This window comes from Maniola hyperantus, chromosome 12, assembly GCF_902806685.2.
Source record: "Maniola hyperantus chromosome 12, iAphHyp1.2, whole genome shotgun sequence".
Taxonomy (NCBI): Eukaryota; Metazoa; Arthropoda; class Insecta; order Lepidoptera; family Nymphalidae; genus Maniola; species Maniola hyperantus.
This window is the reverse complement of record NC_048547.1, coordinates 5483301-5504375: the sequence shown is the minus strand read 5'-3', so window position 1 is coordinate 5504375 and position 21075 is coordinate 5483301. Positions and strand designations below refer to the sequence as shown.

At 36.1% G+C, this 21075-nt stretch overlaps 2 protein-coding genes across 2 annotated transcripts; both read right to left on the bottom strand.

Annotated features, from left to right (window-relative positions):
• Positions 1 to 841: 841 nt before the first annotated feature.
• On the bottom strand, positions 842 to 8827 carry Rab27 (RAS oncogene family member Rab27). Its single transcript, XM_034973949.2, has 5 exons — positions 8445 to 8827; positions 8177 to 8244; positions 7662 to 7776; positions 6974 to 7170; positions 842 to 5815 (listed from the first exon to the last, which is right to left on the bottom strand). Exons 1-5 carry the CDS (start codon positions 8601 to 8603, stop codon positions 5710 to 5712), a joined length of 645 nt encoding a protein of 214 aa, XP_034829840.1. The 5' UTR covers positions 8604 to 8827; the 3' UTR covers positions 842 to 5709.
• A 2671-nt stretch (positions 8828 to 11498) lies between these two features.
• Positions 11499 to 19205, bottom strand: mal (molybdenum cofactor sulfurase). The gene is made up of 6 exons (XM_034973943.2): positions 18848 to 19205; positions 17469 to 18300; positions 16905 to 17199; positions 15739 to 16378; positions 14303 to 14742; positions 11499 to 13908 (listed from the first exon to the last, which is right to left on the bottom strand). The coding sequence occupies exons 1-6, from the start codon at positions 18918 to 18920 to the stop codon at positions 13687 to 13689; spliced, it is 2502 nt and encodes an 833-aa protein (XP_034829834.1). The 5' UTR covers positions 18921 to 19205; the 3' UTR covers positions 11499 to 13686.
• Between the last annotated feature and the right edge of the window lie 1870 nt (positions 19206 to 21075).

Here is a 21075-nt window from a genome sequence, read left to right as displayed (position 1 = left end):
CAAATACTGAAACGTACTTTATTAAGTACATACCTACCTACTTATCCATATTAATATTATAAATGAGAAAGTGTGTGTCTGTCTGCTAGCTTTTCACGGCCCAACAGTTCAACCGATTTTGATGAAATTTGGTACAGTTAACTTACATCCCGGGGAAGTACATAGGCTACTTTTTATCCCGGAAAATTAAGGAGTTCCCACGGGATTTTCAGAAAACCCTAAAATCCAGGCGGATGAAATCGCTGGCATCATCTAGTACTCAATAAGGCCCCTAGCACACACGATACTTTTAGCATCGGCGATAGGCGACTTTCTGCGGTCTATCGATGTACCTACCTATTGTAATCATTTTAGCGATTGTATCGATGCTGCATTGCGTTTTGACAACTTGCTGCGTTCAATGAATGTACCTAATGAAATCACGCGTTTTAACCTTCGGACGCGGCATCGAGCTTCCGAAAAGGAAATTGATCGTGTTTGCTACGGCCCAAACAGCCGTACTCAGAGTCGCTTAATCGTTACTTAAGATTGAGTTAAACGAGACAGAGCTATATCTCTCACATAAATCTGTTTGGTTTAACTCAATCTTAAGTAACGATTAGCGACTCTGAGTGCGGCGGTAAGAGCTTTCCAGACGCTATGTTTTGACATATTAATGGACAAAACGTTAAAAATCATACATTTTAATACTTACTAAAAAATAATAAACAAAGTCGTTATTTAGCATAAAGAGGATTTCAGTGTTTGGCCGTTAGTTGTGGCGTTTTTATTAATTAAGTGGTTAGTTGAGTTAGATGGATAGGTACGTTTTTTCAAAAATTTTAAATTAAAAATCAAAAAAAATCGTCAAATACTTTAATCAATTAATTGGAATACAATTTGAACCATTAATAATATAGTTAATTGAATCGTACACAAATTGACACAAAATTAACCAAGCCATTTATTTGGTCAAAAAGTAAAAACTTTACGCAAGTCCATAACGGTTATACCACTTTATTTATAATTTTTGAGTGTTTTACCTACACTTCAAGGAATTTTCTGGAGAAACTAACTAAATACTACCTATAGGTACTGCTTTTATGGCTTTATCGGCCTTTGGTCCGATTTGTAGAAAACCGTGTGGCAATCAATACCCATATTATAAACGCGAAAGTGTGTTTGTTTGTTGGTTTGTCCTTCAATCACTTCGCAACGGATTGACGTGATATTTTGCATGGGTATAGTAAAAGCTAAAGTGACATAGGCTACTTTCTATGCCGGAAAATAAAAAATCCCGTGGGAACCCGCGGAATTTTTAAAAACCTAAATACACGCGGACGAATTAGCGGGCATCAGCTAGTGATGAGAATTAAAAAAAATTATCTACCTACCTACTGATTTTCGCTCATGGAATATTTAGAGGGTTACCTGGAAGAGATCACTGGTAGTGATATTTGAAAAGGTCTCCCTTTGTTTATCTTATAAGTGGAACTAGAACGGGTTAAATTCTTCTCTCGTGGGAAGGTTCCGTCGAAGCTAGTTACCACCACCCTACTGGAAAAATCTTACCGCCAATTCGTAGACGTATAGCGTTTTGGCCCCGACTCCAACTAAGACATCCCATCGATCGCAGATAACTTACCCACGGGATTCGAATTGTAATTTTTAGAGTTTAGTTTCTAATAATTCTGTGACGTAGGTAGTGTAGTGAACCCCCGCACAGCACTTGACACTAACTATCTATAAAGTGGCATAACTGGACTCAATTTGTAAAGAATAGAAATATAATACAACAGGTATAAGTAAAGTTTTACAAAAGCCATCCGATATAATACTTAATAACATGTATAATTTTCATAAATTGGTAACAACAGAATAATTTAATAATTACTTTAATAAATTTTTGAATACCTACATAATATTTTATCTTACAACTATTACAATAGTAATATTAATTTGGTTCAATATATAATAATATCTAGAAAAATCGATTGATAATAATGTTATGATATGACTAATATTATATTTTGAATATTTTATGTTTAGTAGGTAGGTACAGTGAGCTTCAGATAACTTTAGAAATGTTGGTGCTAACTGAGTTAGCACGAACATAAGTATATAAGATACACAATTTTTAGATTAAATTGACAGGTCTAAAAACACAGAGAATTCAAGATCAAGAGTACGCATATACAAGGTTTTACATGAAAACAAATTCCTAAAATATGGTAGCGGGGGACAGGGGAGAATGCTTTGTTGTCATTGGTGGACTCAAAAGTCACGTAATCAAGACAATGTGCGGAATGAGGGTACCAAAAGGGCGTGGGCCGACTTTTATGCTAAGCAACTGCCTAAGCTTGGCGATCGGGGGTGTCCGGCTATTATGCGTCTACAGTATGTGTCTAAAAATAAAGCTATCCTTTACACAATATGCTCTGCAGAAACGATATAATCATAGCATAACTTTTAGACCTGTCAATTTAGTTTAGAGATTGTGTAAAACTGAGTTAGCAAATCACAAGACCAAGACCAAAAGTCGAGGCGACACGTCAATTAAGTCCATTAATAAACTATTTCAGCAGCCAAATTTACCAAAAAGTTGACCTTATGTCACTTACAATACGCAGCCGAAAGTAATGTACATTGACCTTTAGAAGGAGATTTAGAAGGAGATAGCAAATTTGTAGAGCGGTCGTTGAGAAAGACAAAACGTCATATAGGTATGAGTGACAGAGAACGCTCTACAAAACCGAAATGTCACTCTTAACTCTAAAGGCCGATGTACATTACTTTCTGCCGCGTACTGTAGCTGCCTTTGAATTGACGAATGTCATGTTAACATTTGATTTATTATTTGATATGATAACATTTGATGCTCACTGTACCTAAGTGAAGGTGACGCACGCGATAACTTTTGTAAACCATGAGTTGTACATGAACATACTACAACTATGCTTGACAATATTATAATAGCACCGCCTATACCGCCAGTTTATATGAACACGCACTAATATTATAGCGTAAAGTACCCGGCAGAAAACATTGTACATCGACCTTTAGAAAGAGGTAGCGGTTTTGTAGAGCGTTGTCTCTGTCGTTGACACCGACTAAACGTCATATAGGTATGAGTGACAGAGACAACGCTCTACGAAGCCGAAACCTCTTTCTTATAGTCAATGCACAATATTTCCTGCCGGCTACTGTACTGTGACCTCATAGGATCTCTCTGTCTCGATATCTACATCGAACGACTGTATCATAAAGCGGTTACATACTCATCCGATCCGAATCCGTGAAAATACGGATATTGCTTACGCACTTTGAATCGGAGGTAATATTATGAAAGCGTTTGTACAAATAGTACTAAGGCTACTTCGGTCCGAATTTCTACCAAAGCGGAGATTCGGATGACAAAAAGAATCGGATAAGTCGGATGTAGTCCATAAACTACCATACAAATAGTTTTATTACTTCTTTGGAATGTATTTTCACGGATTCGGATCGGATGCAGTGCGTGACCGCTCTTATCTTTTTAGGCTGTGCTAATATTTATGTAATGAAAACCTGTATAATTCTTAATAATTAGGCTAATATTAAGCTATGCATCAAATTTGCAAAAAGTTTGTGCTAATCAAACACTCAAGTGAGGCGGACACTTAAATAGACGTATATAAGAACGCTGGAAGAGGTGTGCCATACAAAATGACAGTTGTTTTCGTGTCAATTCGAAGCGCCCCACCGAGCGTACCGGGAATTAAAATTGTGACACTGTGTCAATTTTAATTAGTGTGTAATTGTGTGGTCTTCGTGTCGACAGACGAACATTTAGTTCCGAGTACGCTCACGGCTACTATCAGCGCCAAAATGGCGAAATTCAAGTTGCTTCAAAAACAGGTCGGCAATCGCAGGACCAGTGTACTTATATTTAATCGACGTCAGGGACCAAAGAAAATAATTTTAAATAATAGCAAAACATTTATACATATAAAATGACTAGGAAAATGTACCCTGCAATTTCGAGGAACACGCTAAAAACTTAGAACACAAGTTAAAAAGTTAAGAATAATTTACCTAATAAAGAAATGCATATAGTCTGTACTCAATAAATAGCATTGAAGTACAGGTTATTTTAGATTCATACCCAACTATAAAAGAAGGGTTATGTGTTCACAGCTATCTGCATGTAACAACTACACGAAAGGAGTATAGCTCTTAAATGAGAAACGTCAAAACAAAGTTCTTAGATTATTTTAACTAAACGTATATTGTGGCTAATTCTGATGTACACAATCTCTAAACTAAATTAAAACGACATGTCTAAACATATTGATATCCCTTTCATAATGCTCACTGCTAAAAGGGATAGTACAATGAAATAGAAATAAGTACCTAGTACAAGATTGAGATTTGTCAATTAAATTTAGGCATTGTATACAACAGAATTAGCTACAGTGGTACTGACACCTAAATTTTAGAGTATTCGCATCCTCTTCTTACTCTTGTAATATGAAAAAGACAAACATATTTGGACAGTTTTAAATTTAATTTAAAGTCGCGATCCTATTGCTTAAATTTGTAACGTGTTTAGAGTCTTTAAATGCAAAATTCATGTTCTGTCCTTTTTTAGCAATATTAAAAGAAAAGATTCAGATACTCTAAATGTAGTTTCATAACAGAATCGGCGGTACAAATAACGGTTTAAAAAGCTGCAAAGCATTAAGTATATACTTGTTATAATACTTTATCTTTGTAAAACCCTTAAAAATTAGACTGAATCTTATAAGACATCATTTCGTGATTACAAGACGTATTTGTATGACTATATAAATTAAAATCAGTCTCAAAACAGCTCTTTTGGCATTTTTTTCTTAATAGTATACAATTTATTTTAAGGGAAACTTTAGATTTTTTTAGGCGAACAAATATTAGGCGCCCGAAAACTTTCTAACATATATTTAAAACATCAGTGCTTTGTACAGAACAATACAAAGATCTTTATGAAGGTGTTCCCATTATGAAGAGCTGTGAAGCTGTACCATGCTTCATGCATTTCCTTGTGTTAAAATTCGTGCTGCTGCCGTCATGTACCGCTGCTTTCGTGCGTTTTATGTTTAGTGCTTTAGCACACCTACAGTGCGTCAAGGCTCTCTTGGCACTTGAATGACATTGACAGGGGGGGCGCTGTTGGAGAACAAAGGCGCAGAATGTTCAAACAAGAACAAAGGGGACACTTGAAGGCAACGCTAGTTCCGATTTTCGCCACGCGCCAAGATAGCCTTGTCGCACCATACATATTTGCACGCGCTAGCTTTACCCCTTTAGCCATACCGATACATTCGCAACAGATATACGGTACAGACCTACGTCGTAGGCTTTCTATCTGCTTCGTATTCCTCATTACTAAAGGTCGTGACTCCTTTCCATTTTAATCATATAATGGTAGGAGCTTTCTTGGGATAATAATGCGGCAGGTTTCCAGGTCCTTCTGCCTACAACTCAACTAAAAGAACGCGATTTCTATTAGGACTTGACGTCATAAGCATAGAGGCAATCATTTGCGAATGCGCCGGTATACAAAATCGGCCTTAAAATCATCTTTTTACAATAACAATAGTTAAAATGTTACCTATACAAAAAATAAGTTGCTAGTCAAAAGGGCCCTTAAAAATATTTCAGGTCACCCAGAGTTTCAACATGGAATGTATCAAAATCACAGTTTGTACTGTTCTAGCAGTAGCACAGTTTCCTGTCGTGCTTCGCTTGGAGTCTCTGCAGGGACTGTCGCCTCCGGCCCGAAGCACACAGCATTGCATATTCTACACAAGTTTCCATTCTGCAAAGAAAAAATAAAAATTAAATTATCTAAATATATAAAAGGAAAAGGCGACTGACTGACTGACTGACTTATCTATCAAAGCACAGCTCAAACTACTGGATAGCTTGAGCTGCAGATAGTTAGTAGAACGTAGACATCCGCTAAGAAAGGATCTTTGAAAATTCAACCCCTAAGAAGGTAAAATAGGGTTTGAAATTTGTGTAGTTCAAGCGAAGTCGCGGGCATAAGCTAATCAATACTTATAATAATTATTAATAAATATGTAAAGGGTCGTGGGGCTTAGGTGTGATTGCAAATGTATCAAAATGTTACATCAAACTATAAAATAATACTACCGTCTTTTTTCAAAAGTGGGTAGCTACAAAAAGTAGTTTGAGAGTTCCACCAAAAAACATGAAGATTTTCGAAATCTAAAGTTTTTAAAAGAGAATGCTGTGTAGGACCAATGTTTTAGTTAGTTTTTAGAGTGGTCCTACATAGTAAACTTTTGTTAGAAACATCTGTTTTTTTCCATGTTTTTTAGGGTTCCGTACCTCAAGAGGACCGTGTCTGTCTGTCTGTCTGTCCAGATACCTACAGGGTACTTCCCGTTGACCTAGAAACATGAAATTTGGCAAGTAGGTAGATCTTTTAGCTGACATTTGGGGAAAAATCTGAAAACCGTGAATTTAGGGTTAGATCACACAAAAAAATTAAATTATGGTCATGAACTAATAATTAGTATTTTCAATTTTGGAAGTAAGTAACTATATCAAGTGGGGTATCATATGAAAGGTCTTCACCTGTGCATTCTAAAACAGATTTTAATTTATTTTTATGCATCATAGTTTTTGAATTATCGTGCAAAATGTCGAAAAAATACGACTGTAGCACGAAACCCTCAATGCGCGAGCCTGACTCGCACTTGGCCGGTTTTTTTGGTGATAAGGTGAATTACTTTTTGCGGTTAGCGGTTTTTACACTACTGCACAATGCAGTTTTTTTTTTGTGCAGGACAGGACAATAATATTATGTAAAAGGAGAACTTAAGTTCCATGTAATTTTCCTTAAATAACATTGAATACCAACCTCTAACTAAAATTGATGGCCACTGGCCAGTCATAGTGCTGATTAAGCACCATTGGGAGGGAAGGAATGAAATCTGAAAACAATTACCTGTACATGATCTTATCAAGTAAGATTTCAATAGCACGGTCGATGTTATCTCCTGTCTTGGCACTTGTTTCCACATAACATAAGTTGTAGTTCTTTGCAAATTCTTGGGCACGATTTCGGTTCACCAATCGTTTTTCTTGTAGATCACATTTATGACCGCACAGCACTATGTCTGGGTCATCGCTGAGACTGTGTGTCTGAAAGATTACAGGTACAAAATATAATAGTACATTATGGTACAAGTGTGTAATGTTGGTGATTACCGCTAAGGCGCCACAACACACTTGTGAAGAAAATAATGCTAAAAATTAAGTTGTACTATTGAACACAATTTTTTTTGTATCAAAACTTTTTTAAGTACAAAGCAACTCAACCAATAAAATAAAATAAAAATTGTGAATAATAGCAATGAAAAAGTCATAGTTTGATTATAGGTCTCATTGAACTTTTTTAAGAACAAAGCATCTCAACCAATAAAATAAAATAAAAAACTCTATAACTCACCTGTGAATAATAGCAATGAAAAAGTCAGTTTGATTATAGGTGTCATTATGTGCCTAATTGCGGTGAAATTAGAGCCACTTTATGAGCAAGTGTGTTAAAAAAATATTTCTATTCTATTCATGCAGTGGGATTTCAGACTATCATTGCAATGTATGGAAATATGTTTAAGAAAATATTTATGTACCTTCAATTGTTCTATCCAATTGCGAACCTCCAAGAATGAAGCCTCATTTGTTAAATCAAAAAGCAGTAAGAAGCCCATTGCGTCTCTATAAAAGGCTGTTGTTAAGCTCCTGAACCTACAACATTAATAAAAATACTACAGCAAAATAAATATTTATGCTTCATTGATTAAATAGTTTTATCTTTATTGGCAGCTGCAATAAGATAAAAATCTCATTTTTTAGATTTGCTGACCCTTTTAGACTATAGACAAAAATCACTACAATACACTGCCAAAAGTAATGTGCATCAACCTTAAGGAGATAGCAGATTTGTAGAGAACTGTCTCTGTCGTTGAGACCGACGAAACGTCATATCAAGGTATGAGTGACAAAGACAATGCTCGACAAAGCTGAAATGTCATTCTAAAGCCGATATACATTACTTTCAGCAGTGTACTGTGACTTAATGTCAAAAATCTTTAGTAGGTATCCTTAAAAAAGTACTACAGCAATTTTAAATAAGGAGCATAGCTACCTCTCTTGACCCGCAGTATCCCATAACTGTAGATGTATGCGATGCTGCCTTGTATTTTGGTGGTATATCTGAAAAACAGTAAACTAGGTAGGTATATTGTATTCAATGTTTTATCCCCTCTTTTAGAAAGACCTTGTTTGGATATAGAAGCAGTTTCTGGAATTCTGATCAACATTACTTAAGCTTTAGTCCAGCACTATTGTCATAATAAACAACGTTTTAGTTTTAAACTTAATGAATTTGATGACAATAGCTCTCTTCTACTTACCACAGTCTTTTCTCTAAAGTCGATACCCACAGTTGAAATGAATTGAGTGTGAAAGACACCATCAGTATACTTATACAAAAAGCTCGTTTTTCCAACACCGGAATCGCCGACACATAGAAGTTTAATAAGATAATCGTAGTCCATATTTGATGTAATCATTTTTCAATTTCTAATAAGTATTTCTATGGTGCTTTTGTGACGTATTTACTTATTATAATACCTGTCCGAACAATTCGTTATTATTGATTAATAGTTATGTGTAAATAATATATCGATTTCATTTGGATAAAAGTTAATCGGAAAAATAAAAATTATTAATTTTATTCCAAACAAAACGACGCAACGTGCAACGATGCAACGCAACGAAACGCAACGCGACGACGGCGGACGGACAATCAAATCAAATCGACCATAAATCGACATTGACAATTGACATTGTTGACACTTGACAGTTCACTGACTTGACAGCATTTGACAGGCGACAGCACCATGACCACAGACTAACTACAGGTTGTTTTCCTTAAAGGCTTTTTACACCTACCTGAAATAGCACGTTCTACTTCCTAGGTAAGTTATAGGAAAGTTTATTCGCGTTTAGCAAGTCAGGATCCTAGAAAGTATGCTACCTAGTAAGAAAGTAAGGTTGCAATAGGTGGACCAGAATCTCATGAAAAATATTGAAGTGGGATTCCGAAGTTAGCAGCGCTGTATTCTGTGTACATCATAGATTAAGTACCTATTATATAGTGCACTGTGGTGAATAATTATTAATATTCACCACAGAGTACTATGTATATGGGGTGTTCGCGGAGCACAGTGTTGCTAAAGAACTTTCATTTCATGAGATTCAAGGTGATTGTCTAAAACCTGCATCAATCATTATTACAATCTCAATTGTTCTGATTGGCTGAATTTGTGCGATTCTTGTTGCAACAATGCATTGTAGCCAATAGTGAGCGATCGTTAACTATTCAGAGATGATTGCGATCGTGACATTGTAGCTGTCATTCTCCCGCAATTGCACAGCTGGTCTAGATAGAAAAGGATTAACGAAACATTAAGTCGCCTGGTTGGTTCAGTCACCGCTCGTCTGCGACTGCGTGTACACGTGTTGGAAAATTAAAGAAATGATTTTTAGGGTTCTCTACTCGAAAGATGCCTACGAAACCCTATTACGCGCCGCAGTCCGTCCGTCTGTTTGTCAGTGGGCTGTATGTCGTAAACCATAATAGGCAGAGTATTGTCACAGAATGTGTATTTCTATTGCCACTATAACAAATAATAAAAATATCAAAAGGGCCCCCATGAAAATTAAAAGGGTTATTTCTTGTACGATGGTGCGGAATTCTTCGTGTGCAAGTCCAAGTCGCACTAATTGACACACTTTTTTATTTTAATTTAATAAAGCCAACAGCTCTCTGCTATATAGTGTGTTATCTATGGTGAGAGCTACGGCAAGGCCAGGTTTTTAGTGCCTCTGTTGCACTCGACAAGTCCGACGCCCTTCGAACTTCATAATATTATTTTGTAAACTGATTCAATGACACATTAATTAAAGTGTGATCAGACCTTCCTTTCTTACATCCTACCTAGGACGTCCTATTTCAGGTAGGTGTAATAAGCCCAAGGTGAACCCAATGGGTGAACTGTCAACCGTACTTTGACATGACAGTTAACCCATAGAGTTAAATCATTCACCGCGTGAATGATGAGGACGAGCACTGAGGAGTCATCATAGATTATGTGTCATTTTGTACGGACTATATTATATTATGTAAACAAGACGCATAGACGAGCCTCGGAAGTCGGAAGGAATATGTACCGATTGTACCTATTTTAATAGTGTTTTACTATGATGTCTGTTGAAAACCTACATCAAAAACCTAGAGTCGAGATCGAATATTGGTAATCCCATTACCTTTCGGAAATCATGGAAAAATTTAGCCTGTAGATTTAAGAAAAACTAAATTAAAGTAATATTTTTTCAGTAAAGTATGCGACTACGGAGGTCATTGTTTAGCACTAGCCGAAACAATTAAAAATATTAGCCCTGAAGCTACAGTTATTTGTAATAAAGGTCGACAAGGTAGGTGCAATAGCCAATAAGAAGTTTAATTAGGTAGGTACCTACCTAATAAAATATTTTTATTTCCAGCCTATGGCCGTCCATTGAACGTAATAACTAACAAGTCTTTCTCAATAAGCAAAAATTTCCATTTCCCACTACTCTCTATATATTATCAACTGTCCATCTTGTGATAACATTGTTTTTACTGTAGGTGCCCTATTAATACATAATATTCCGTCCATGATCTTCCGGTAGAAGCTATGATAACCTAGTTGTTAGGAAGTCCGTCTCCTAATCAGAGGTCGGGGGTTTGATTCCAGGCATGCACCTCTAACTTTTCGGAGTTAATATGTTTTAAGTAGGTTGGTAGGTACCTAATTAAATATTACCTACTTGCTTTAACGATGAAGGAAAACATCGTGAGGAAACCTGCATGCCGGAGTTCTACATTCTAGACATTCTATTCTGTTCTCAAGGGTGTGTGAAGTCTGCCAATCTGCCAATTTTCAGGTTCATTTGAAGTGGTAGTTAATGAAAAGCTTATTTATTCCAAACTACAAACAATGGCGTTACCAGACTACGAGGAAGTGGCAGAAGTAATTCAAGATGTGGCAAATGGCGCAGATCCGAGGGAGATAAAAGGACAACAACCAGTCAACTGTGGTATATCATAACATTTAATAAAATATCACACCATTTACCTTAAAAATATAGGCATTTTAATAAGCCACTTTTGACAGTTGCTAAGATGTATGTTGGTTGAAAAATATCATCAGACTGTATGGTATGGTCTGTATGGTGCACTTCAGTAGCCTACCATAATATTTACTTATTTTCACAAACAATTACCTAGTAAATAAACTAAAATATTGCCCAATTACCTGTAATAAAGAATGATTAATTCAATTATTTACAATAACAATGTATATAAAAAAAAGATTCCGACGAATTGAGAACCTCCTCCTTTTTTTGAAGTCGGTTAAAAAGCAAACCAAAGCAAAAGTCCGTATAAAAAGAAAAGCAAAGCATCCACCATCAATAAATGTAAATGTACATGAAAGCAAATAAATAAATCTGAATCTGAATATAATTATTAATAACAATAATAACAGATGTACAAAAATCATCATCAAACACCGCACCGGGTTAGTGCGAGGGTTGTGCGGGGCGTCCCCACCCCGATTATCATCTTGACCTATCGCGTACTAAAGCGTCTTATTCACCATCCATCCCGGCTGTACGTCAGCTCAAGGCCGCGGAGCTGGATGTAGCATACAGACCATCGTGCGCGCATCAAGCGTGAGAGAGAGAGAGAGAGAGAGAGAGACTGACGAGCACTCACGTTACGAAACAACCTCTAAATGTTAAATCTGCAGTACAGCAAGCTATTCACGATCAAGCATGCACGACGCAGGACGACTCTGCTGTACGTCCGCGCTATTTACTGTCTATCTGCAAGACGCGGGCGGTGGTGGGGGCGCTCGCTGGATGCAAAATTCATCGTGCACATAGAGCAAACAATTAAATCGCTGTACGTCAAGCCTATTCACGGTCTTTTTGCATCGTGCATCGTGCATGGCCTTGGCGGGACGTACAGCAAGATGGATGGTGAATACGGCGCTTATACATTTAAAAATCCAAAGATAAAAATAAAACCATAAGTCCGTACAAAATGACTCCTTACGCGCCATTTTAACTTTTTGTGTCAAATTTCATGGCAAAAGTACGATTTTAGTCCATATTTTAAAGGTGAACCGTACTTTTGACATGGCGTTGACCCATAGAAATAAAATGGCGCGTGAGGAGTCATTTTGTACAGACTATACCGACCTAATATTTCAAGCTTGTAAATAAATTTCAATATTATAATCAATATCTCAATATTATAAAATAGTAATAAAATTCTAATTACACACAGACAAAATTTTGAGAATCATGTAGTTAAAAATAAAATTTTAGTGGAGACATTAAATACCATGTAGTGTGGTCAGTCTTATCTCAAATGATGCTGTAAAGTGTAAGTGAATGAATATTTTTTCTTACCAGTTAACTTGAATAAACTTTTATCTTAAATGGATCTTGAGGTAGCAAGATGGGTTTTCTGATTTTATATTTCAAAATTTGAATCTCATTAGAATTGCCAAACCTTGTAAACCTTCCTATTAAATTATTGTGCATTAGCAGCATATATTATACGATGTAGTAATAAACAATAATCAAAATTATCTAAGTTTTAGTATGTCTGTAGTCTGTCTGACCACAAAAGCGGAGCACCATGTTCGGTAGGCCAGTCAGATTATTTGTTGATAGCTGCTATTCGCTCCGCTTTTCCCTGCTTCAATCCTGAAGACTTGATCGTAATATTAACGCCTAAACAGAATCTATTTATCAGGAAATGGTATGAAGACATCCACACCATGGAGTGTAGGAGAGGCTCTCCAGTCGAGCATCACAAATATTTGAGCAAATAGTGAAATAAATTGTTGCCATATTTTTATTTTTGGCAGCATATGGGTTCTGACAGTGCCGTACAAGAACGCGCGATTTTCTCATTTAATTACCTCTAGTTATAAGGACTTTAGTATTAAATAATATAGAAACAGTCATTATTTAGGAACATTTCATAATATATGTACAGTTGGTTTCTGAGAAAAAAAACGCTGGAGGACAGAGGGCATGTCTGCGCATTGATGCAGTACGTCCTATATACTGCGCGAGAAAAGAAATTATGTTGATTAATGAGTCAATCGCAAGCTAGCATAGACGCCCTCGCCGCCATGCCTCACTTCGATCGATGACACCTACTGCGCAGGTACAAGGTTAACGGTCTTCTACAAGAAACAAACTGTACTATAAAAGCATAATGGCACTTATTCTGAGCACAACTAAATTTTAGAGTATTCACATCCTCTTCTTACTAATGTAATATGAAAAGGACGGACAGTTTGACAGTTTTAAATTTAATTTAGAGCTGTCAAACCTCGTGACTAGCTGCCAGTCGCGAGGCTATTGTTTAAATTTGTAGCGTGCACTAAAATTAAGTCTTTAAATGTAAAATTCATGTTCCGTCCCGTTTTAGCAATATTTAAAAGAAAAAGACTGCATCTTTTTCTTTTAAATACTCTAAATTTAGTTTAGAAAAACATAACAGAATCGGCGCCATCATGCTAAAACTTATCTGCTTATATTATCATCGCTTAAATAAGGTATCACTTGAGAATTAGTATGCAAAATAAAATCCTTGCATCCATTCACAGGTCCTAGGTAGCTCAAGTATATGCCGAATCGCATTTTACCGCCAAACTCTTCGGAGATAGTTCTCAGTGGTTCAACAGTTTTATCGCCAGTTTTTTGGTCTATACATACCATCTGACATCGCGAGCATGGGCCCTCAACCTGGAAATGCAAGAAGAAATTTTAGATGTTTATGAAATAAATTTTATAAAGAGGTAGGTAGTTAGTTGACTGTGCGGCATAAAGTTTTATTTTTACTGTAAGAGCACTTGATCAGATCAAAATTCAGGACAGTACGGATCGAGTAAACATGAGACAGCCTCTGATCAGAATTCTACCCTAATATGGAAAAAATACTGTTGTTCAGTATAGCTTGATTTCAGAACGGATTTTTCCGATTCAGAATTCAGATCCTACAAGCAGTTGTTATTAAATGGAGAATGCACATTATACAATCAAATTAATCCAAGTTTCATCAACATTCTCGTAAATCTGTTATTTAAGAAAAACTTATAGTTTTATCAGAATTCTTAAATATATAAGGAAACCAAACCACCTTGAATTGATGATCTCCAATAATCACTGTCTGCCATTCCCTCTCAATAAGCTCATGTGCTGTATCAACAACTAAATTTCCTCTAAATCTGTCGGTCAAAGAATCCAAATCATCTGTAAACATTGAATCTTTAATTTTGCTTTTCAACCATTTAACCGTCGCTTTATTTATTAAGAGGAATTGGGCTTGATTGCTTAACGAAAGCAAACTCTTTTCTTCACTATTCTTTTTCTTTTGAATTCTTTTATCATTGTCTGCTTGTCTTATCAATCGTAAATAAGAGATGCCTAAAGCATTTGAGATCCAGTCAGCGACATCATCACCGCAATCATAGCCTGTCACTATGTCTGTGCACACTTTACTCTGGCAAAAAGGAGTGGCAGATCTTTCTTTGTATTTATCACTAAGTGGAATATCTAGAGGTATTGAGATCGCAGAGCCTGAAACAGGTTTAGTATTCATTAAAATCTAAATAATATATAAAAACCGGCCAAGTGCGAGTCAGGCTCGCGCACCGAGGCCGAGGGTTCCGTACTACAGTCATATTTTTTCGTCATTTTGCTCCATAATTCAAAAACTATGATGCATAAAAATAAATAAAAATCTGTTTTAGAATGCACAGGTAAAGCCTTTTCATATTTTCATATGAGCTTGATATAGTTATCTTACTTCGAATATTGAAAATACTAATTATTAGTTCATGACCACAATTTAATTTTTTGTGTGATGTGACCCTAAATTCACGGTTTTCAGATTTTTCCCCTCATATCTGCTATAAGACCTACCTACCTGCCAAATTTAATGAGTCTAGGTCAACAGGAAGTACTCTGTAGTGTAGGTTTCTTGACAGACAGGCAGATAACAAAGTTATCCTATAAGGGTTCCGTTTTTCCTTTTGAGGTACGGAACCCTAAAAAGTATAAAAAGTAAAACAGACTGACACTGTGGCTAAATCTATTATAATAATATATACACAATCGCTAGGTCAAAATCTATTGCTATTCTTTTCCGCAGCAAGTATTAAGACAGAGATAGCAATACATATTTTAGACCTTTCATTTTGGTTTAGTTTAGAGACAATCATAGCATATTGTACGCTTGGCAAACAAAACTTTAGTTTAGCATACAGTTCAAACTACTAGGTCTACATAGAAACTTGAGATTTTACACGTAATAAAAAATAAAAAATAACAACCAGCAGATTAGCTAGAGCCTTAGGGTGAGATCTATAGAGCGCACTCTGACTTTGCTTAGACTTAAGACAGAGCTAAAATGAGACAGAGCTATATCTTTCACATAAATCTGTCTTGTTTTAACATAATCTTAAGTCTGAGCAAAGTCAAAGTGCGCTCTATAGATCTCGAGTGTTTAACATTATTAGCAGCTGTGTAATAAGAGCCACTTTACGTGCACATGTATTGAAAAAAAATTCATACCCTTGAAATTCAATGTAAGATGCCTGTGCTCAAAATCAATAACAGGCAGAATCATACACATTTCCGTATTTTGCTTTTGCGTGAGACACACCCCATTGTCCTTGACTATCATCCATTCTCTATCATATTCAAACCCTTTCGGGCCAATTTTCCAATCTGATTTTATTTTAAAAGCACCACAAGATTTGATCGGAAATATTGCAATTTCAGACAAAGTTGCATTTGCCCCAGTATTGAATATTTCAGGGGTAGCGTGTTTCAAATTATTTTCATTCAAAACAGATAGTATTTCTTCTTTAAACATTGCTGTGTTTGTTTTGACAATTTCTACTTTGTTATTGTTATGATTTATTACAATATGTCTGTTTGGTTTTTGGTACTGTTGTCTCACGAAACATTTCGTTATCATTGAAACTAACTTATCAATGTCATTGAAAGTGTTGTGGTACCCGAATGAGACTCTCACAGCTCCAGTTGGTCTTCCATTTACTAAGTCCACTTCATCTCCGCATTTATGGCCAGCTTTGTGCATGCTCTTCATTTCTTTATTTGTAACATTTAAATGTCTTTGACATGATCCTGAATTGCAAAAGCATCCAGTTCTCAAAGTAATGTTAAATAGGTCTGCCATGTGCTGAAACTGAGAAATAAGTTGTTCAAAATATTGTTCTAAGATGAAGAACATTTAACAATTTTTCTTTTTAATCAACATATAATTATTTAATGTTACCTACTAGCTGATGCCCGCGACTTCGTTCGCGTGGATTTAGGTTTATAAAAATCCCGTGGGAACTCCTTGATTTTCCGGGATAAAAGTAGCCCTATGTCACTCTCCAACTCTTTAATCCATGCAAAAAATCATGTTGATCCGTTGCGTCGTGATAGAAGGGCAAACCAACAAACATACACACTTTTGCATTTATAATATGAGTAGTGATTTAATTTTTTTTGTTTTTTGAAAAAGGTTGCAAAGAGGTATGACACCTAAATGTTAAGTACTGCAAAAGATTTTATTTTGCCCTCTTAGGGGTGAATATTCAACCCCTAAGAGGGCAAAATAAAATCTTCATATCCTTATTTATTAAATATCCTTTCTTAGCAAATATCTACATCATAATAGTCAGCTTTTCCTTATATATTTAGATTTTTTTTATCAGTGAACTGACCTCTGCATATCCTATGTATGTTCCATCTTCCCTCATCAGATTAAATGTAACTATACCTCCTTGTCTCTTGATATCAGCAAAATCAGAATCCATGTACAAAACTGCTGCCTTGGTACCATTTGAGTGTTCAAGTTCACATAGTTGCTCGTATAGATCTTTAGCTAAATAAAAAGTATGGTGTGATAATGTATCCATTATATCACTGTTTATTACTTTGGGGATTAAACATGACATAACATTAAAGCAATGTTTAAGCGCAATGATAGATAAAAATGGTAAAGTTCCATCTTCAAACCTGAAACAGAAAAGCAACAATGGAAGAATTTATTTTGAGATTATGCTTGAAAATGAGATACAAAGCCACACTCGGCTGCTGGTATGCAAACAATAAAAATAAAAGCTTAATTTGAATAAGTTAATAAAAATGTTGCACCTCTGCTTCATTTTGCAATTGCATTATATGTTTAAGTCTGAAAAAAACCAAACTAAAAGTACCTACCTAAATTCAAAAATAAATGTGAAAGTTTTATGTTAGTTCTTTTGTAACAATTAGGGTACCTTTACCTTTCATGAAGAGACTTCCTTTTCACGTGAAAGTCTTCACTGCTGAGAACAATATCTACTGTTCCACCACCAAAGTATTTTTTTTCCTTTAAGATATCCGCACTAGAGTTTTTAACTAACAATGCACCCAATCCAGACGGGAATCCAAATATTTTGTAAAATGAAAAACACACAAAATCAGGTTGAGCGATTGACAAATCAAGTTTGCTTGTAGCCACAAATGATGCTGCATCCAACAAAATATACCAATTACAGTTAACTTCGCATAACTGTTTCTTCAAATAACTATTGAGACAACCATTATGAATTTCCTGCACACAGTCTATTGGGTACTTATAGCCATTAAAATTGCTCTGTGCTGGATATGCTAATAATGTATTACTTTTTTTCTTTTCTGTTTTGGAATGAGGAATTTTGGGCTTTTTATAGGGCTTCAGGGTATTCAGAAAGTCATCATGCGATATATGGATGATATCCGCATTCTTCGCTTCAGCTAACTCACGCAAACCAATCACAGAGGTATGATTGTCTCTCAGATAAATAAAAGAACCATTGCCTTTATCATTTTCGTCTTCATCTTCACTGTGAAACTGGAATGACTCAAGTACCAGTTTTAGGGACTGTGTTGTGCCAGATGTGAATATCAAACTGTATGTTGATTGATCTGTATTGAAATGGTTCAAAACTGTACATCTTATTTGTTCTATACAGTCCTTTGTATATTTGTCTGAATGTGGGTTGCAGTAGACATTTCTTAGGAGATCATCATTTATTCTTGTCAAGAGGGTATGAGGATATAATGCTGTTCCCGCATTTTCTAGGTAGCATTTGTCTGAAAAAGTTTATTTGGTAGCTGTGAAACAGGCTCTAAGTTTTGTATTTTAATTAAGTATAAAAATGATTTTCCTACTATTAAAAACTGGATTTTTAGAAGTCTTTTAAGCACAATATAATAACTAAACTAAATGATACCTGTGACTTCTTCTGCATGGATTTATTGAAAAATCCTGGAAACTCATCGATTTTTAGGATAAATAGTCCTATATCCATCTCCGGTTTGCAAGTTAGGTACCAAATTATCTTACACAAATGTACTTACCAAATTAAGTCAAAATTGGAATGGAAGAAATGGGTAGTGAAAACATAAGACTTTCAAGATGGGAATGAAAGATGTACTTAATGTTATTGTACAGTAATATTATAATAATAATTACATAAAGCAAGTAAGCCTTGTTTAAATAATGTATTATAGAGCAGTTCCCAATGCCACAGATGCCCTTAATTTTAGGCAGATTAATGTTTATAAAAAAACACATAGGTACCTAGTTAATTGAGTTTAAATAAAAATTTAATTAAATATCTAACGTGTAAATACTCACCACCAAGTCTTCCAAATTCATATCGTATATTTTGCATACGTTGATTGTCGATTACGCTGCTCAGTACAGACATGTTTACTCGTTCTGTGTAAAACACATAAGGTACAGTCGGTTGCTATTTTCTCTGATAAAATACATAATGTTTGATGATGAAACGGTAACAACGGTTACTTAAATTTAGCCTTGAGCATAAAATAGTTGTTAACAGATAATGAGGAGAAATCACACATATGCATTGTAACAAGTGGTAACAACTGAACAAACACACTAAACATTCCAATAAATATAAAATTACAATAGAATTTTAAAATTTCGTATCAAGTACCTACAACATTGCACGTTGTCAAAATCAGTCAAAATTGTAAAAGTCATTTTATTTAATTTGACGTTTGTAAGAATGTTTCCACTCACGATTTTTGTTTTACTAGTTTCTAAAAGAATGAGGTTTTCAGGCAACGTTCGAGAAAATTTTCATTGATGGCGCTGAATATATTACCACCACTAAAGACGAAAAATAATACCTATATCTATATATACATGCTTTAAATTTTTTAAATTTAAATCGGATACGAATTTAATTAATTACTTTTATTATAGTTCACAGATTTTGTGGGGAAGAAACGTAAGGAAAATTGCAGAGCTCTTACTCGTCATCATTGATTGACATGACCTAAACATTAAAGCATAGATCATAAAGATATAAGTATTATTTTTCCTCTTTCGTGGCGACCTATGCAAAATATTCGAGAGTCATCTATGACAATTTTATTGAAGCTGTCCTTGAAACTTCCTCATTCGCCAAAATTATTATACCCTAAAAAATTTCAAAACGCCCTGATTTTGGGCGCTCGGCAATTATTAGATACCTATTTGAAAAATATTTTCACATTTTTAATGTTTTTATTTCACAATAGTTATTCTAAATCATGAGTCATAATTTAAAAAAAACAAGCCTTAAGCCGTACCTAATAGTGAGTCGTTTAGCCATAAAATAGGGTGAAATCTGTAATGAGTGGAAACACTGGTTAGTAACTTGGTCACTTGTCAAATTGCTGAAGCTGACAATAGTTTTTTAAGTAGTCTGCGGCTCTAGATACTAGCATTTTGTCGCTAGAGTTATAAGGATATTATGGGACTCTGAAACAACACAGGAGAAGCGTATTCATCCGCGCGTCCCTCTGAGCTTGAGCAGAGGGCACAGCAGACGCACGTGTTGCTTAACCCCACCCTTAAAAAAGATTAATTTGGATGTGCGATGGAGCTCCGCTCCTGAAGTTGCGTTTCGTCGATGCGCGCTGCCACGAGTGACTTGCTACATTTATTTACATGATGGCAATGTACACTTAGTAATGTAGTAGGTATTACAAATTCTACACACGTACGTGCGCACTACATGTGACGCCCTGCCTTGCAGTTTCCGTTGCACTACACTGCCGTTCGTTGGTTATGTTTTTGTTTCAGGCTTGCTTCGAAGTGCCCATTTAACTTTTAATACTTAGTTTAAATTAGGTAGGTACCTATTATACATAACTGCGGTGTTCCACAGGGCTCCGTATTAGGGCCTCTCCTGTGGAACTTGGCTTACGACGCAGTTCTTCGTGTTACTGTCCCGTCTGGTATAACTATGGTCTGCTACGCCGATGATACCATGGTGCTAGCCGAAGGCGACACATTTGAGCCGGGGTGGCCTGCGTAGTGGGTAAAATCCACGAACTCGGACTTAAAGTAGCGCCTCATAAAACAGAGGCACTATGGTTCCACGGGCTACCCAGGCGTCTGGAACCACCCAGTTCGTTGATTCGCGTGGGTGACGTAGATGTCCAGGTAGGAAAATACTTAAAATATTTGGGTCTTACCTTGGACGGCAGATGGGGATTTGAAGAACATTTTGAGCGCCTTGTCCCCAGAATCCAAAAAGTAGTTGGTGCAATGCACGGTCTGCTGCCTAATCTCGGGGGGGCCACGAGAAGGGGTTCGTCGACTTTACGCCGGGGTAGTACGATCAATAGCTCTCTACGGGGCGCCTGTATGGTCGCAAAGGCTTTCAGGTGTCCAGCGTCTCAGGAAGAAGCTAAATAGCGTACAGCGCAAGATAGCTATAAGGGTTGCACGTGGATATCGCACCATAATATCCTTCGAGGCGGCTACTATTCTGGCTCGTTTTCCGCCTCTGGATATATTGGCGGACATGGATGCGAGACTGTATACCCAGACCCGCGCAGTTTGCG

Excerpts from the sequence above, each read along its gene's own strand:
- Rab27 (XM_034973949.2), bottom strand. The coding sequence starts at position 8,603 with ATGATTACATCAAATATGGACTACGATTATCTTATTAAACTTCTATGT. Across the intron at positions 8,245-8,444 it reads ACTTTAGAGAAAAGACTGTG|ATATACCACCAAAATACAAG; the intron begins GTAAGTAGAAGA and ends ACTGTTTTTCAG. Across the intron at positions 5,816-6,973 it reads CTTGATAAGATCATGTACAG|AATGGAAACTTGTGTAGAAT; the intron begins GTAATTGTTTTC and ends TTTTCTTTGCAG.
- mal (XM_034973943.2), bottom strand. The coding sequence starts at position 18,920 with ATGTCTGTACTGAGCAGCGTAATCGACAATCAACGTATGCAAAATATA. Across the intron at positions 18,301-18,847 it reads TGAATTTGGAAGACTTGGTG|ACAAATGCTACCTAGAAAAT; the intron begins GTGAGTATTTAC and ends AAACTTTTTCAG. Across the intron at positions 14,743-15,738 it reads TCTTACATTGAATTTCAAGG|GCTCTGCGATCTCAATACCT; the intron begins GTATGAATTTTT and ends AACCTGTTTCAG.